At 37.7% G+C, this 19,123-nt stretch overlaps 2 protein-coding genes across 2 annotated transcripts; both read right to left on the bottom strand.

Moving 5' to 3' along the window:
- map2k2b (mitogen-activated protein kinase kinase 2b) lies at positions 1–6,428 on the bottom strand. The gene is made up of 11 exons (XM_053487061.1): positions 5,582–6,428; positions 4,093–4,303; positions 3,304–3,450; positions 3,016–3,093; positions 2,870–2,921; positions 2,353–2,477; positions 2,036–2,240; positions 1,832–1,884; positions 1,683–1,744; positions 1,505–1,550; positions 1–1,386 (listed from the first exon to the last, which is right to left on the bottom strand). Exons 1-11 carry the CDS (start codon positions 5,668–5,670, stop codon positions 1,276–1,278), a joined length of 1,179 nt encoding a protein of 392 aa, XP_053343036.1. The 5' UTR covers positions 5,671–6,428; the 3' UTR covers positions 1–1,275.
- Positions 6,429–7,881: 1,453 nt separating this feature from the next.
- pias4b (protein inhibitor of activated STAT, 4b) lies at positions 7,882–18,762 on the bottom strand. The gene is made up of 11 exons (XM_053486900.1): positions 18,620–18,762; positions 14,604–14,949; positions 13,781–13,865; positions 13,562–13,600; positions 13,254–13,344; positions 11,823–11,948; positions 11,305–11,410; positions 10,999–11,072; positions 9,440–9,600; positions 8,511–8,644; positions 7,882–8,202 (listed from the first exon to the last, which is right to left on the bottom strand). Exons 1-11 carry the CDS (start codon positions 18,644–18,646, stop codon positions 8,048–8,050), a joined length of 1,344 nt encoding a protein of 447 aa, XP_053342875.1. The 5' UTR covers positions 18,647–18,762; the 3' UTR covers positions 7,882–8,047.
- Between the last annotated feature and the right edge of the window lie 361 nt (positions 18,763–19,123).

The following is a 19,123-nucleotide window of genomic DNA, read 5'->3' as shown; positions in this document are numbered from 1 at the left end:
TATCTACATACATTCGAGTTTTATTGAGACAAAGGCATTAAGCCACATACATTATTTTTCTTTCACATCAACCGATCTGAAATCATCATAACTGTTTGATACAACAGTGCTTAAGATGAACATTTTGTCCATATACTTTATATATTAACTGTAGCATGTGATCTAGGTCCAGATAAGATATATCTATACAATTATTAACGTAATATAAGAGTCACCTGAGACGCTATTAACTGATGTGAACCTACATGCATGCATAAATGTAGACGTGAACGTATAATTAAACTTTGTTTTTTTATTTATTTATTTTTTGGTTGATTTAAAATACAGGATAAACTCAGCCAACTTTCAGCCAGGCAGCAGGAGCATTCAGAATGATGGCATGTACACGGGCTGCTCTGGAAATAGTTTGTGTGCAAGAATGTGCAAGTTTAAAGAAAAACTCCAGCAATCATAACCTAATCACTATCCACTGTATCTGTCCAGTACACGCCACTACCATGCTTTGAGGACAATTTCTGCACTGTTAAAACCTAAAAACTCATTTATACTCGAGAAAAAATGGTGTCTGTACAATATAAATTTAACACTATAAACGTTCAATAGCAATAAACAGACAGAAAGGTCTTATTAAAGCTATTCTTATGTGGCTTCAACCCACTTTCTGACAATAAACCAAGCATGTTGGTAAAATAAACACACATTCAGGCTGCTGTTAACGAGAAAGGTTGATGAGAAATCCAAAGCAGAAATAGTGGAGATAGCAGACATCAGACAGAAAGCTTTAAAATGCAGTTGCAGCTCTACGAGGTGAAGTTACAGAGAACACCTTAAATCAGCTAGCTAAAAATCTCCAAGATGATGCCTGCGATGGTTGTAATGGTGGTATCATTAATAAAGATGGGGCTTTGGAACCTAAACTTTTTCAGCAAACTCTATGAACACTCTATGGAAACAGCTGGACAGACTAAGAGGAATAAAGTACTGCATCATCATTAGAGATGAAGCCAAGCCTAAACAAAAAAAAAAAAAAAAAAAATCTTGGATGCAACTGAATATTGTGCGAATTATAAAATTTTAATATGCAAGTACTTTAGATTCTTTTTTAAACCGTTTTCATTTGTAATGTGAAATGTGTTTCAATTTATTTCTCCTGCCATCTGCTGCAGATCTGGTAGACAGATATTAGATTAAAAAACCATGCTGGAACATTTCCTTTAGACAAAAAAAAGTAAAGCAAAAAGAACAAAGCAAAAACATAGCATTTCAGTTGTTCAGTTAATCAGCTGTCCGGGTGGGTGTGCTGGGTTGGTTAAGCCCCATCGTTCTACACAGCCACCCTGCAAAGTCGACTTCTTCCACTTCCGAGCGTTTAATAAACATGTGGTTCTGCGAAGAGACACAAACTGCAATTAGTGTTGCTCTGAAAATGAAACGCAAAATATGGGTGGTCACCAGTGTCCAGATCTAAATTACAGATCTGTGCAAAGACATCCATCATACTCACCATCAGCATCTTCAGGTCTGCCCTATCTGCAGGATTTTTGATTAGACTAGAAAAGACAACAAGGCACTCAGGACATCTTAAAACACACTTAGCAATCACACTTAGCACACTTTAGCAATCACAAAACAGAAATACTATATTTTCCCAAACTACTATGTACGCAAAGCTAGATATTCACCATTTGGTCACAAAGTCCTGGAAATCTGCAGTGAAGACTCCATGAGGCAGTTTAGGTGGAGGCTGTGCAGAAACATTCCTTTTAAATGAGGTATTCACAAAAAAAAAAAAAAAAAAGTAGAAACAAAGACATGTCTCAGCTTTACTCACCTCATTGACTATGTAGTCCAGCAGCTCAAATATAGCCATGACAGGGCCGTGTCCTGAAGGATAGAAAAGCCATTTGATTTGGCCATTTGAAAAAGAAAAAAACAAACAAACAAAAAAAAAACAATGTAAAAAAACTGTTAAGATGTGACAATGATAATATTGTAATCACAACAGTGGTCTGTTTTGTTATTTTGTGTGGCGTACCGCTTACTGGCCTTCCTGGAGGTCTTGAACGTGGGGAGGTGCCGTGTGTTTCTCCCTCTGCTACAGGACGGCCAAAAATGGCCTCCAGTTCCTTGGCATCAGGGGGAGGAATGGGGTAGCGCCCGATGGAGAGCTCTACCAGAGACAGTCCCATGCTCCATACATCTGACTGCACTGAGTAATGAGTCCCCTGCAGTCTTTCAGGCTTAACCATAGACACGAAACAAAGAGGGGCTTAGTACAGGTTTCGATAAACAAAAAGCTTTTAAAGTAGTGTTATGAGCATCTTGATGATTATGACTCTGGTGCACACTCACAGACATATACGACCTTGTGCCTACGAAAGAGTTGGCCATGGAGTCGATGAGCTGACCGCTCACTCCAAAATCACACAACTTGATCTCCCCTCTTGAATTCACCAGAATGTTTGATGGCTTGACATCTTTAAAGGGAAAATAACAGTTTTTTATTTTATTTTACCTTACCAATACTAAATACAGGAAACTACCAAAAGTACACAAAAGTGTATAAAGTGTAAGGACTATAACAGCAAATATTTGGTGAAACTCATTATAAAATAAATGGACTCTGATGCCATACTGCGTTCAACCAATGAAGCGAGAGTTTGCTAAGCAAATGGTCTTGTAGATTTTTTTTGTCACTATAGCTTTGGTTTTGAATATATATATATATATATATATATATATATATATATATATATATATATATATATATATATATACAAACAGTTTAAACTCTGTTGTTCCATAGACTTGAATTATAGTTTTAGGTACAATGATCCTGACTTTTTAAGAAAACTTCTTCATATTGTACCTCTGTGCATGATCTGGTGTTTCTCTCGAAGGTAAGCGAGACCTCTTAACACCTAAAAGATGAAAACAACAACAACAAAAAACAGGGTATGTGAAATGTGCAATTAACTACCTAAATATTTACCCCATTACATAACAGGTACTTACACATATACTGACTTTCCCCAGGATTTCTTCTGGAATTCTCCGAGCTTCTTTTAGCACCTGATCCAAAGAACCTCCATCCTGTAGAAAGAAATCATAATTAAAATTTCAACCCAAACATTGCAGATTCAATCTAGCACTAATGGTATCCATGTTATAAAGATGCTAAACCAGAAAAAGACAAAGAGTTGTTTAGAATAACAGGTTGACCCTGAAGTCTTGCAAACAGAAACATCAAGAAATGTCAAAGCATGGAGTTCTGATAATGTATGACTGCACAAACGTACTCACCATGTGCTCCATGCAGATACTGATCTCTCCATCGCTGTAGAAAGCACCATAAAAGCCCACTATATAGGGAGAGTTGCACTCATGCAAGACTTGCAGTTCTCTAATGATCTGGTTCCTGATTGCTGGTTTGATCTCAAGATGAATTAACTAAATAGAAAAAAAAAGGGGAAAAAGTTTGAATCATGACCCGCAAAGACAATTCTAAACCGTCAACTTTGTAGAAGAATAGTGAATGTAAGAGCCTTTTCATATATACACAAATACACACACGCACAACTGGATAAGAACTAAGAATTGGGACTAAATAGCTTTGTGGTCATAAGAAACTTGTTACTGAAACTAATCAGAAAAAATGCTTCAATTTTCTACAGAGCATGAAGATTGAACTCTGAAGAACTGAAAAGGTTATGTGGTCTGATGAGCTAACCCTATCTCAGAATATTGGGCGTATTAGGGCAAGAAAGGAAGTGCATGAAGCGATGCACCCATGATGCATACTAGCCACTGTACAAGCCTCTGCAGGCAGTGTTATACCTCTAAAGCAATCTGGGGCTGGGAATAATTATCAAATATGAACTGGCCACAACATTGTGTGCTGTAATCAAAGCTAAAGTTGAATTAAATCTTAGAAGTATGCAACATTTTTCATGGCAAGGGAGTACTAAAAAACGCTGGGTAGTTGATTATTCTGTATTCTTTCTTTGTTAACCTTCGGCATCAAAATAATGTCTTTTTAATGTTTTTAGCAGAAAAAATACAGAATAGTTCTTATTCTTAAATTCACCTCACCTTTCTGGCCATGATGAGTCCAGAGGGCTTGTGGCAGACTTTATTAACCACACCACCATTTCCTGCTCCAAGCTCACAGATATGCTGAAAGTCATCGTCCTTTAGCTCGCCCACTTTAGCTTTCTGCGTGAGGAAGGCCTCTAAACGCTTCTTCTGCTGCTCGTCCAAGTCCAACTCACCAAGTTTTTTCTGCAGGGTCTCCAGATAGGCTCTGACAAAAGTGTAAACACAGAAATCAAGTCAGATAATAGGAAAGAACATGATAATAACAGTGAATAAAGACGAAAAAGAAGCAGAAATTATCACTTTGAATAGAATGAACACAAAAAATAACATTGAGAAGAGCTAATAATTAAAGGATTATATGATATGGATTACACGATTAGTGATAATATGGAGAAGAAATAGAAACTCACTCATTATTATTATTACTACTTCTACAGAAGTTTATGTCAAACTGGGACTTCTGTGCAGAATAAGAGTTATTAGAATACAAACTCCTTTTATTTTTGTATATAATCCCCTGCTACACTAATGCTTTTTTTCCAGTGTTTCATTAGTGCTTGAATACCATCAAAGTAGAAAGTTCTTAGTATGCCAGAGCCATGATTGGACTGACTGTTGTATGTCTGAAACGCAGGCCCCCCACGAACTTCTTTAATGGCCCAAACATGTGGAAATGGCTTTCAGTGATGTCAGGACTGTAAGGTGGATGTTGCAATGACTCCCAGCCCAGTTCCTGTAATGTCCAAGTGTTCGTACAGCTACCACAGACAGATCTCTTTCTCAAGTTAGCGACAAGGTAACCATCGATTTTCAAGAATCAGACCCTCTACTGTTCAAATGTTCGTGGTAACAACTGCAGCGGGCTCCGAGCCACCGCGGCCGTCATTCATGGATGTAGGGGTTTCTTTAAAATGTTTGCGCCGTTCAAATGTTTTACTACAGCTAAGAGTCTCATCATTGTACTGTGCAATAGGGTTTTTACACCTTGAACGCCTCTCGTATTAAGTACATGACAAACAAATCAAAAATGAATTAAAAGACAATAAAAAAAGTAAAATAGCTAGCAGAATAAGAAAAACAAGGGACAAATAAAATTATGAATTATGAAAATAATCATAGAGAAGGAAAATTACTAAGAAAAAAAATTAAAGAATAACAAATAAGAAAAAAATTTAAGTGAATAAAATCTCTTTTAAAAATGACAAATTATTTTATTTATTTATAAATAAATAAAAGATGAATAAAAGATAAGATGAATATGAAGACAAGTAATCAGGAAAATAGAATATAGATCAAAAGCTATGGAAAAAAGTAAAAGAAATCATACAACTAGGAAAACCTCAAGGAATTTATTGATATGATGATTGAGAACAATAATACTATTATAAAGGTAAAAAGAGAAATATCACTAGTACATAATTGAATTATACAGTTATACACCCAAACTCTTAGTACTGTTACTACGAAGCAGAAGACGACTTACTCTGAAGCAGCCCCCAGGTTTGCAGCTGTGCCCTGAGCTTCTCCACTTCCTCCAATGATCAGAGGGACTGGTCTTTTTTTCGGAGCCATGTTCAACCTGATGATCTTTCTCAATCCTTACAAGCATCACCACTAATACCACATTATTCCGTAAAAAATCACCTCGTCTTAAAAGGAAAAATCTGAGAAACACGGTTTAAACAGTGAAGACGAGCTCAGCTGCAGGTCGAGCTAACAGGTGCTCCAGGAAGGAAAGACGCCCCGCTTTAGGCGTGTGCTAGCGCGCTAAGTGCTCGACTTCCAAACCACCTCACACTTAAAACACCCTAAATCTCCGGGTTGAAAACTAGCCGCGTACACAAAGAGGAGTAACCCAGACGAAACACTGACGCACATATATCGGTATATCTAACGTTACAGAATGGGTGTCAGGAGGCTAACATACACACAGGACCGTGTTCAACACTGCTGTCAAATCTGCTACACACAGGCATTAAACAAACCGCAATCCAACACTAATAAGTCGACAAATATTCACTCACAAATAAATAAATTGTTAATAACAAATCAACAAATTAACCAGCATCTCTGGAATCTCAATGAATCGCGCGCGCACCTAAACAGCTAGCCGTCGCTCTCAAAAACATATAAACGTAATCTCTTTTAGGCGCTGACAACAACTTTAAATGAAATAAATAACAATTAAATATCTTTCGTCTCCACTGCAGGACAAAACTTATAATTACTATGCACGTACAGTAGCCTAAACAAGTTAAGAAAACCAGCTAGGTTTGGTTAACTAGCTAGCTAATTTGCTAGCTAGGGGCGCGGGCTAAGGAAGCGTCTAGAATCTCGCGAGATTTTCGCAGCGATGTCTCTGAACAACATTCGAGATTTCGTTTCACTGCTGTGTATGGCTGAAGTCAGTTTGATAAATCAGGGTGTTTTTTTGGTTATTTACTTTACAAATTAAAGAAAACACTTTACAATCACCAAATCTGTATATGAAGCAGCAACAAGGCTTTAACAAATATTATCACTCGCACCTCCTGGGCCAAGGGTTTGATTCCTGCTCCAGTCTGTGTGAGGAGTTTACATGTTCTTTCCTCAGGGTACTCCAGTTTCTTCCTACAGTCCAAGTCTTGTTAACAGTGTACCCTGCCTTGTGCCATGCACACAGAGGTGGTAATCGAACCTGGCTGGAAAGCGAACCCGGACCCTGGTGGTGCAAGACGACAGTGCTAACCACTAAGCCATCGTGCCACCTGGGTGCAAAACTGTTCATGGCAAATTTGGTCCTCAAACAAGTTGAGCAATTGCTCACTGAGAAGTAAAACTACCAGTTAATCACAGCTTGTCATTTTAGTGAGGAACCAGAAAGCATACATTTCTCTTTCCTGGAGTTTTCCCCATGCTGCGCAATTAAAAAAAGCACCATGACTGTTAAAATAGCACTTACACTTGCTGACCCCTTCTAAAAATGTTGCATAGATGTCGCTTTAAAAACATACATTACAAGCTATTTACCTATTTATATACCCATATAATGTACAATAAAACAAAGAAGCAGTTGTATATTATTTCTTGTATTGCTTAACTTACTTACATAGGTGCAGTTCAGTCAAGCTTTATTCATTGCTTGCGAGTCAAACTAACCTGTTCTCTGAACATGAATAACCAGCGACTGTGATGATCTGGAGAGTTGAACTGAGGACATTCAAATTTGTCTGCTCCACAAGTCACTAGCTTAGCTTTGCTTTAATGGTGTAAGGCAGTACGTGATAATATACCTTTCAAAAATATATGAACAGCTTGATAGGAAAATGAGCTAACTTAGGAACTTCTGAAATGAAGAACATGATACAGACTGATATAGGACGTTTGTAATTACAAAGTTTGTTTGCAAAATTATAAGCAGTACAAAAACTTTACAGCATTATCAGCCTCTACCAGTTGTGTCAGGGTAACCGCGATGGCAGTAACTAATAATAAATATCATATCATATGCTTTAACATTCTCCAAAATTTCATTAAACACGTTAAATTTACTCACAGCAGCTGCTATTACCCAGAAGGTAATTTTGCCTTACTAAAGAAGCAATGCTATTGGTTGTTTGGGACACATTGTGTTTAGCTATAAAACGCAGTCATTGCTATTGCCTAAAACATGGAAATTCAAAGCTTTTTTTAAAAAAAGCAGAGATTTAATTTTAATGAAATGTTTTGTTACAGACTAAAAACTTTTTATGCCAAAGTGAAATAATTTGTCAGAATGGGAGGGGGAAAATGACCACCACTACAAACATAAAAACAACTTTATTTGACCTGTCTGGCACTTAAGGTACATAAAAGAGAAACAAACAGTATAGTAGAAAATTAACATTTAGAGTATACCCTGTTAAACTGGAACTTAAAATAAAAATAATTTAAGGACTACAAAAATATTTAATTTGCCAGATGTCACTCATCACTTCACATGCATGCTGCCTTTAGAGAAGCGCACGCTTTCTTTTTTAAAATGTTTCAAAACAATCTCTTCTGTCTCCATGGCCTCGTCACTGTCATCGCTGTCAGATGAGCACTGAGTTAGATCCACGACCTCTCCTGCCACAGAGCTGTTCTCTGCGGAAAAAATAAATCAAACTTCAATTTCTAAAATCTAGGCAATAAATAAACAGTTGTGCTTGAAAATGTCATTTCAAAATAGAATTCTGGTCCAGGGCTAAAAGATGTTCTTTTTAAGATTAGAATCTTAAATTTTTTTAGAGCTGTCTGCTAGCTCAGAAATCTCTGATGAAAATGATATATCTCTGGTGAAGGAACAAAAACATGTCAATAATGCAAAGCAGAGTGGAATTTAATGTTTATTACAGCCCTAGAAACACTTTTACAGATTACTAACTGCACCTTTAAGTTGAAACAGGTCTTACTCTGGCTGAGCGAAGAGAGATCTGTAGTTCTACTGCACTCTTTTTCCTTTCCCACTGCTCTCCAAGAGCCATTAGACAGGTACTCGATCTCCTCCACGGCTTCGTCTGCGCACTGGAGTATGCCACTCAGCAAACTACACAACAACAACATCCATCTTCATCATCCTCTGCCACCGCCACTAACAATCAACACTGTGGTCAGCAAATTTCGACACTTTTACTTTCTCTGGTAGTGTGTGTATTTGTGTGTAAGGGAGGGCCATCTGTTCAACATCTCAGTTTTTCCCCCTCATAGGAGTTGGTCCTTTAAAGGTTCAAGGGTTTACTCACACTAGGCGATCTGCACTGCGCTTGAGCACTTCTGACATCCCTCCGTCCCCCTAAGCACAACGCCCAGTTTGTTTGATTTGTGTGATTGCTAACTATGCTCTAACTCAAATAGTATGACATCAGTTAAGTGACTAGGTTTAAGGTTAAAAAATATTTTATGCATAGAGCACAATTCACAAAAAAACCCACTGTGTTGTAATTAATTAATGCATAAACCATATTTAGAAGTTGCGCGTTACTCTAAATAACTGCAAGATAAACAAATTCATGGCTTTCACTGTGCCATGCAAAAATTCTCACTGGGAGGGCATAAGCATGCTCAGGCCATAAAGTGGTGAAGAGTGACCATGCTGCTCGGGTACACTACAAACCAACTGTGCCTAGTGTGAGCATGTCCTAACAATGAAAACCAGATAGCACTACACACTCCTTACCTCAGATGTACGAGAGGTAAAAGGCACCTTGAATTGGCTAAAATGTCTGTTTTTTTCCTTTTTAAATAGCGAGTGTTGTCAGCCGTAACAAATGCCTCCAGTGCTTGCCTGAATGGACTGTCACTGCAACAAAAAAACAAAATGTGTCTGTGGGGAGGACATTACCCATCGATTTGTAGAGAGTCAAAGAGGGCAGGCTTATGGCAGACAGGACAAGTCCAAGTAGGCTTCTTCTCATTCATCTGCAGGAAGAAGCCAGCATCAAAACACTGCAGGTGGGCACAGGTCTTCGCTCGACAGGGGGTCGACATGCGCATTTTTGCCAGCTGTTAACACAGACAGACAGACAGACAGACAGACAGACACTCTCAAAATGTCTTATGGTTTAGTCAATATCAATACATCACAATGAAACAGTGAATGTCACACCATGTGCCATAATGAGATGGGAGTATTTTTGTTTAATTTACCTGCACTAAGAACAACACACAACACATGTATGAACATGTATGAGCAGTAAATTCTATTATTTTGTAGAAACTAATAAATATGTACAACTGTTATACACTAAATAGTAAAAGAATGAACATTTCCAGTTGCTTCAGTTATCATGAATCATAAAATGATGAATAATGCATATTTACGAATACATTTTTAAAGCAATATGTTGGTTAAAGAACTGCTCTTTATAAGACATACCTAATAAGAGAGCCTTTATCGAGGTTTCTTTAAAAAAGCATGCAACAAGGGGCAGAGTTGGTTTCAGTCAAACAGGGACTTTTTAGAATAACAGAACACTATTATGAGAGTAAACAAAAATTTAGTTTGTCACAAACAGTCAAACGCGGTACGATATGCAGTGAAATGCTTATACGACCGCTCGTGACCTTAAAATCAAGATTATCAATAAGAAACAAATTATGGAATAGAATAAGAATAAAATATAGAATAACTATCTTACAAAAACTATCCAAAAACTAAAACTATTTGCACCCCTGTTAATTACACTGTCAGACTAACTGTTGCTCATCACTTTTGCCAGTTGAAGTTAGGCAGTTCCACCAGTAGTCCACCATGTGTGTGTGGAGCAAAATAACTGCCTAAATAAGGAAATAATTTAATCTGATGATAATAAATGGTGTTTGTGGAACTGTCATATAAAAGCAATATCATGGTCTTGCTGATATTCATCGTGTGTGATATTGCTTCACTATGCACTTACACCAGTGTTTCACTAATTCTTAGGAATGATCAACGTAGCAAGTTTTTTTTTTGGCCCAAGAAAACTTGGAAATGGCTTAGAGTGAGGTACGTGGGCTGTGGCAATAACTCCTGTACTGGGTAACTGGTGTTTGTAAATGATGGAGTGTACAGTTCCCACAGACAGATGTCTTCCACAAGTAAGCGACAAGTTAATTGTCGATTGTTTTAAGGATCAGGCGTTCCACTCACTGAATGTTCACAGGAACGACTGCATTGGGCTTCGTGCCACCTCATCATTCACATGCCACATGACATGCAGCGTTCTTTAAACCACTTGCGGCATTCAAATGCGACTAAAAGTCTCGTCACTGTACTATGTTGAAGTCTTCTGTAAATGTCAACCGTTTTCATTCACAAGAAATTTGTCCCTGTTTGACTTGAACACCCTTCATAAAATAAAATGTTTGAGCACACATTTCTGATACTTAGCTGCATGTTTGGTCTGCATTCTGAACACTTACAGGACACATAAGGCACACTTGCAGCCCTGTGGTTGTGATCTCATTCTCTGGGTTACAGCACAGCTTCTCGCAGACTGCGCAAAGGAATAAAAACATCATTTTTTTTAAATGACACAAATAATATATAATGGATGCCATGATAACGAGGTGTGCTATTATATTAAATAAATAAATAACAGGGTGGTGTATAACAGCCCCAAACAAAGCGAAACAGATCATCTTCTAATAGCAGCACATCTTAAAGGGTTTTGCCCCTCTAGCAATTTCATTGAAAATTCTGTCCGATATGAATTAGGACTCACTCACCTTTTTGTTTGCAGCTCTCCACACTCTCTACTCCACTTTTCTGGAGTTGTGCCAGCAAATCTGTTGGTGAGAGCACCTTCACCAGATATACAGCCACTGAGTATAACTGAACACACACACACAAACATGCAGAGAACATTATACAGAACGAGCATGCAGAGAACATTATACAGCACATTATATAGAGAATAGAATATTTCTATTTTATTCTACAATTTTATTTTCATTATCCTATTGCTTGTATATTATGTAAATTTAAAAGTTTTTTTAATCCTCTTATTCGCACTAAAACTTGCTTTTGAACTTTCTTTTCTAATATTGAGGACAGCAGTCGTATAAGCATTTCACTTCATATCATACTGCATATGACTGTGTATGTAACGAATAAAATTAGAATTTAATTGAATTGAAATTGGAACAAGTACGAGAGATTTTTTGTTTGAGTTTGGCAGCAAAAAATACCAGTTACTTTTTTTTAAACAATTACCAAACTAACACAATGAGAAGAACAAGCGTACCTTGCCAATGTTCTCCCAGGAGATAGCAACACGGTTGTCACTGATCTGCTTTACAAATCGTGTGAGATTGATCGGATGGCAGGGACGAGAAGGTTCCTGTGGTGTTTTGTTGGAAGTGTAGTGAGCCTGTTTGTAAGAAATCCTATTAAGTGACAATGTATATGTATGGTAGTTACTATGAAAATAATGTTAAATTTTCTAATAAAGCTTTATACAAAAGGCATAGAAAGCTTAATAATAATAATTAAACAAAAAAGCAGTGATAAGTAGGGTCTGATCATGAGGAATTCCTGAGGTAGAATGCAGGACGTTTATAAGCTAAAGCCAGTCATGTTTAATAATATGTATATGAATGTCCAAAATGGCACATTTGTGGAAGGCCACCAAGTCTATTGTTGGACCTTTAATTAATATACAAGGGTGTTCAAGCCAAACTGGGACCAGGACACAGTTATGAAAATAAAAACTACCTTCACTTCTCTATATACAGTGAAATCTCGGATTGCGAGTAACGTGGTTTGCGAGTGTTCCACAAGACGGGCAAAGATTTTAAATAAATTTTGACTTGGAAAACAAACAAGCCTTGGTTTACGAGTACCGAGTATCATGTAGCACGCATACGCTTCTTGTTTTGGCGCCGAACGTCACATGATCACAACTAAAAAGCAAGTCTCATTAGAGAGGGTAAAAAAATCTATTTTCTCTCTCTTTTCAAGGCTCAGCCTGCTTTTTGTGTCTGTGTGCGCGCGCGTCATTGGACACTGGGCCCCTCCCCACACACACAGACACAGACAGACAGACTTCTCCTGCTTTCGCCTTCACAGACACACACACTCTTTTTCTTTACACAGGAACACTGTTCTGTTGCCATTCTTTTTAAAGGTAAAGTCCAGGTTAATTTGTTTTATTTTTACTTTACAGCAGTGTTCCGTTAGTTAGTTACATTCCGTTAGTGTGTCGCTCATTAGAGAGATTTCTTGTTTATTTTTCGATAAAACAGTGTTTCCATTGTGTGTGCGCGTGTGTGTGAAAAGAGTGGAGGAAGAGTAACTGTGTAAGACGAGAGGAGGGAGAGGGGAGCTTACTTTAGATTCACACACACATACACAGCGCCTGCGCGCACAAAAACACTTATCTGTCAGGATTTATTTTTACTTTTTTTAAGGTAAAGGGCAGGTTAATTTTTTTATTTTTACTTTATATTTTGTGTTAATTATTTTATGTATTTTTTTTTGGCAGGGGAATGAATAATTTGAGTTTCCATTATTTCTTATGGGGACATTCGATTTGGTTGACGAGTGTTTTGGAATACGAGCCCACTTCCAGAACAAATTATGCTCGTAATCTAAGGTTCCACTGTAATCCCCCGTTATACTAATGCACTTATCCTAGCATTAATACATCACTAATGTGTCAGCTTTTAAGAGTCACCTGTACAGGACAGTTGTACCCGTTGACCAAAACAGCAATACATGGTGGATACTGATCATCTTCGACACCAATACTCTCTGTGTAGCAAATCCTGAAACATGCACAACAAAATATCTCACATAAAGACAACACTTGTCATTTATATGTGCTTTATCTGTGCTTTAATCACATTAGCTGGATTATTTTTTTAATAGGTAAGAAAATTTGATGTGCACAAAAGTGCCATACTATACTGCTAACTATTCTTTCTCATGTGCACCAGCAGGTAGAGTCTGATTCATGAAGACTGGACCAGAGCGCAAACTCACCTGAGCACAACCTGAACAGACGTCACTCCATCTCTGGTCCTGTTTAGCATTGAAGGTCCATCGGAAACAATCAGTATAGATTTAATTAAAAAACATACTTAATATTTAAATTACAACAATTATTCCGCAAAATTCACCCTTCCAGCAAATACATGTACATCCCACAATTCTGGATACTCTTCCATAATGTTTCGCTGTCTGAGGAAACATGTTACTTACCCACTGTTCTTTATCTGGGATAACTGACTTGAAGTCACACAAAATGTAATGTAGCTGATCTGTTGCTTGGCTGTAAACACAGGCACTGTAAAAGAATTATGTAAGAGTCAGAAAGAAATTAATCAATTCATTATTTAGATCTTATTCAAATACTGCATGTGAGATATTCCTAAGTACAGATGAGGAAATCACTGCAATCTACATAGCTTCTAAGCTGTCTTGCTTTCCTTGTTTATTTGTGCTGAATAGTCAGCATCATGCCCAGCAAGGAGTCAGTGTCCAAATGATGCACTTGTGGCCTTCATTTAAACGTGCTTGTGAAGTTACAGAAACAACAATGTGCCCTATTAATTATTCTGGGTTACAAATAGATAGGCAAGATTTGGCAAAGCATGGATAGATGCTGACTTAGCAGTGGTTCATTACTGGAAACCTCTAGGACCAATCAAAGGATGTTTTTAAATGCGACATGTCATGTGTAACAATACAGTTACAGAGCTTCTAAAATAGTCTCTAAAAGTCTCATTGAAACATGAAAATTGCCAAGGTGAGGTCATTAGTAAGAACTGCTTGGCTTAAGGCACTATTCTGTATGATGCACAGAACTACCTAGCATGTAAACACTTGTCTAAAGACATCTCCACCTTCCAACTAGTCATCAGGGCGGAGGGATTATGCCTAAGCACTACAGAGAAACCCTGCTGCCTTTAGTGAGACCATAATCCAATCTAAAATGGAATATATGGTACAAACAAACTGACAAAAGTTAAGTAAGCAATATTAAAGATACAATGGGTCAGATATTAGGCGACAACAAGGATACCTAGTGATACCGGAGCAAGAATAGTCTCCAATGTTTGATAGAAGGGAAGCTTGATCATGTGCACTTTAGGTTTATGAACCGGCTCGCAGTAATTCTTTGGATAATCGGCCACCACCTCGACAGCATTCGGCATAGTGATGACCTGCGATCGACTGCTGTTTGCACTGATAGGAGCGTGACGCTGGTTATAAAGCTCCTGGATAGCAGAGAAAAGCTCTGGGCGGAAGTTGTTACGGAGGAGCTCGGTGGCTCTCTGCACTAGATCCTTCTTCAGGCCTTTCCTGTTCTTTCCCATAGTGGAAAGGAGAGACCGAAGCTCGACCACCCGCAAGCTCTCCACCATCACCTGCAGGGGTAAAGAGGTTATTTGAGTTAAAACGAAACTGCCTTATACAACCTTCACAACTATTACTCAATCCTTTTGGGGTTTCTTTTCATGAAAAAGTATCGATGTCCCACAAACTAATCATTATGACGTAATATAACTCATTATGTCATATAATGTGTCCCTTTGTTTGTTTAATCACATTTTATTAGACGCTAGTAACTACTACAGGGTGAAACAGGATTAACCAATCAGAATTAATGAGTAGAACAGATTTTATAAGATAAGGATATTTTATAGGAGCATATTTAATAGGCCAAGATTGGATGATGTTAGTGCGTGCTTTAAACTAGTAAATAGCAAATCTGCGCCATCACAAGCCCTACTGCTGTTCAACATCGACCCATAAAGCCGGAGTGTGTCAAACTTTGCATTTTTACTGTATGGCTCATGCTGTTATTTTATTTAATTAATTTATGGTTACACCACCCTTGGTGCTGACAAAAGTAAAGAATAAATCATTGGCAGTGTGCTGATAGAGAAAAATAATTAAGTTTTTTATTTTTTCCTGCAGACATCACAATATTATCTTCATTCATTCTCTACACCGCATTTGCAGGGCACACACACACACACACACACACACTCTGGGCAATTTGGGAACACCAGTTATCCTAACCTGCATGTCTTTGGACTGTTGGAGAAAACTCACCAAGCATGGGGAGAACATACCAACTCCACACAAACAGACCTGATGCGGCAATCGAACCCTTGACCCTCGAGGTGCAAGACCACAGTGGTATTTTTTTTAAGCATTTACACTATATTACATAACTATCACATAGTATATCGTCTGGTTTGAGCAAACCATGGGATAGACACCTTCAGCATCATGTAGCATCTGGCTAACAGCATGTTGCAAAGAAAAAAAAAAAAAAAAAAAAAAAAACACTGAAGACTAATTCGATTTAAATGCAAAATAACCAAGTAGCCAAACTGATCCCTGTATACCACAGGATGCACCACAACCGCACCTATAAAGGTAAAACATAAAAGACTATGATCATCTTACATATGACATCAGACCTAATGTAAAACCAAAAGAAAATTTAAATTTGTCTAAACTGTCTACAATTTTTCAGTGCCGGTCTGTTGCTCTGTAAAGGAATGCCACAGAATTCGATAGAGGCAGGTTTTCTAATGACAAAAAAAAGAGAGATTTGAGTTAATCAGCCATCCTGCGAGAAGACAAAGCTAATCCTCGTCAATGATACGTCCCTGTTGATCACTGGTGCTTGGGTAGTGGACATCTGTGGTAGCATAATTATTAAATATTAAGCACTAAATTTAACATAATAAATATCCAACATACCAACGGAGGATGCACTTGGGTTACATTCGGTAATCTAGCGTACAAGCTGGAGCTTGTTAAAAATCAGTAATATTAAAGGACCAAGGTTTCCCAACATACACCATTATCTGAAACTGGGCAAATCTGCCACAGAGACGTTTGCAATACTGCAAATACTGCTAATTTACGGCGATGCGACTTGTTTGAGGTGTTTTCATTGGCACACGGCCTTCAAGATCAGAGGAACATCACTGAAAATCAGGAAGTCCTTCAACAAGCTCAACCCTCTGAAAATGTCGATACCATTCAGAACCTGATTGTGCATGATGATCGTCAGCGAACAATCCACAACATTGCTGCCATTGTCGGTGTGTCATACAAAACAGGCCTAACAATTCTCATATGTGATTTGAACATGCACCATGTTGCTGCCAAGTTCGTCCATAGGCTGCTGACTCAGGCACAGAAGGAACATCATGTCAAAGTCTGCCAAGAATGTCGTCAGTGTGCCGTGGATGGTCTGTACTTCATGTCAAGGTTCATTACCAGTGACAAAACTTGGGTGTATTGGACCCTGAGATGAAGCAACAGTATTTATAGTGGAAGAGCCCATCATCTTCATGACCGAAAAAGGCATGGCAGGTCCGCAGCTTGTCTTTTTTGACATCGCGGCATTGTGCATCAAAAATTCGTCCCCAGAGGCCTGACTGTCAATAGCGAATTCTACTGCCAGGTTTTAAGGTGCCTGAGGGAGGACATACGGCGAAAGCTATTCGGATTTATGGTGCACAAATCTTAAAACCTTTTGATACCACCTCGTACCTAAGGCAGGTTGATCAGCAGACAAAATGGCGAATGTTTTGAGTATGGATCAAGTGACTAGCAAAGCTCCACAGGCTACTGGCTTTAAACAATTATTTTCAACATACCACATTTGGTCTGTAATTAACAGTCAGTCTTGAGGAAATTAGTTTTGTCAATTTTCAGTTAAATATCACAACCCTAACTGATTATGTTATGTGACAGCAGTGCAACACACAGACTACTTACAAGAACATCACAAAGCAATAATTTAACAGCCAAACATAAATACATCTATATAAATAAAAAAAGATTTTGTCTGTACAATTTTCAGATCTCACTCTTTAAATGATATCTTTACGTTTCATACATAGAAGGACCCAAAACCAGTTTTAGAAAAAATTCTGTCTGCATGTCCATCACGCAAAATTGGCTGGACAGAATTTAATGAATCTTTGTCAGTCCTTTGGTATTTCCTGGAAGTTAAACCTGTGCCATAAATTAAATCAAATGGTTGAGTAGAAATGAGCAGTTATGTGCCGGATTATAAACCGCAAGTTTTGACAGCCTGCTGCGCATGTGTCAAACTGGGGGCGCATCTAAAATCGACCACGGGACAAAATTTTATAAAACTTTTGTAGTGCTCTGTTGAATAAAAGCGTTATGAACAGTTATGTGCCACATTTAATAGCCCACTATAAAAAAAGCTACTAATGAAAAAAAAACAAAAACAAACAAACAATGGAAACAAATGTAAACAAAACCCTGCACCAATAAATATTAATTAGCCACGCTGAAGTGGTATATATGAATTTTAACGCGCTGGAGTCATTTTAAGACAAAACTTGATTTTTATCCGATTTACTTTTTTGATTTCTCGTCCGTGATTCCCTCTCTGATTATCGAACAGGGAGTGTATTTGACAGATGACAAAAGAATTAAGATTTAGCGTAAACAAGGTGTAAGATGCTCAACCGCACAAAATGTACTTTCTTTCTATTAATACGTTAACCAGAGAGTTCTGTTGTACAGAAAGACAGTCAGACATGTACATGGGCTTCAACATGAAATAATAATATCACTGATTACATTAATTAGCTTATTTTTAGCTTTAACCTTTTAACTATTTTCACAAACTTTTTTCCTGTCAGGGACTAATGCTAGGTATAAATATTTCTCTATATCCTTTTAGCCTTAAAACAAAAAAGCAGTTTTTCGTGTCTGGGTGATTTCACAGGTATGAGTGATATTTCCTTCCCACAATCCTTTGCGAGCAGCATAAACTTTTGGGGGGAATGTTTAAACGTTATGTAAATCCTGATTGGACAATCACTCCTGTGTGTTTTCCCTCCATTTCATTAATCCCTAATCTTTGACCCGGATTCAAGATGGCTGCTTCTTCTTCTTTTTTTTTAGCATATTGTTGACAAATTCTTAAAAACTCGAAGTGACTTTAAAACGCTCTCAAAAGCCTTGAAAACCAAGTAAAGAATGAATATTGGTAGTAATATAAGTACAAACCAGAAATATGTAACCTACCATGGCTTCCATCAGCTGGCCAGACATAATTATTCACCTTACTTTCACCAAAAATCCGTTTGACTTCCAATAAAGCGATTAAACGGCAATAAACCCGGTCCCACAACACTCATCAATAAAGCTATAACGCTAAAGAAAACCAAACTGTGGCGGGTGAAATCCCAAAAGGCACTTTATTCGACAATTAGGTCACTACGTAAGGTATAGGAGTCTATTATTTCATACGCTGATTAGTGCACTTATGTAGGGACAAAGCAGAGTTTGGGATTTGACCAAGATTTCATGATAAAAGCCTGTTGAGGTGGCTGAGTTTGACGTTGTTACTGTTTAAAAAGTGGGCGTTTAAGGCAAATAAAGTCTGTAAGAAAGGCGCTATCTAAAAAAAAAAAACATTAAACAATTTGTGTCCCATCGCTTTACGCTTGAAAGGTGCCAAAAGTATTTAAATGTTTTTGTTTGTTTATTTGTTTAATATTTAAATGATACACGCCACATTGAAGGCAA

The sequence above is a fragment of the Clarias gariepinus genome, chromosome 25 (assembly GCF_024256425.1).
Source record: "Clarias gariepinus isolate MV-2021 ecotype Netherlands chromosome 25, CGAR_prim_01v2, whole genome shotgun sequence".
NCBI lineage: Eukaryota > Metazoa > Chordata > Actinopteri > Siluriformes > Clariidae > Clarias > Clarias gariepinus.
The sequence above is the reverse complement of the archived record's forward strand: the minus strand, read 5'-3'. Positions and strand labels throughout refer to the sequence as shown.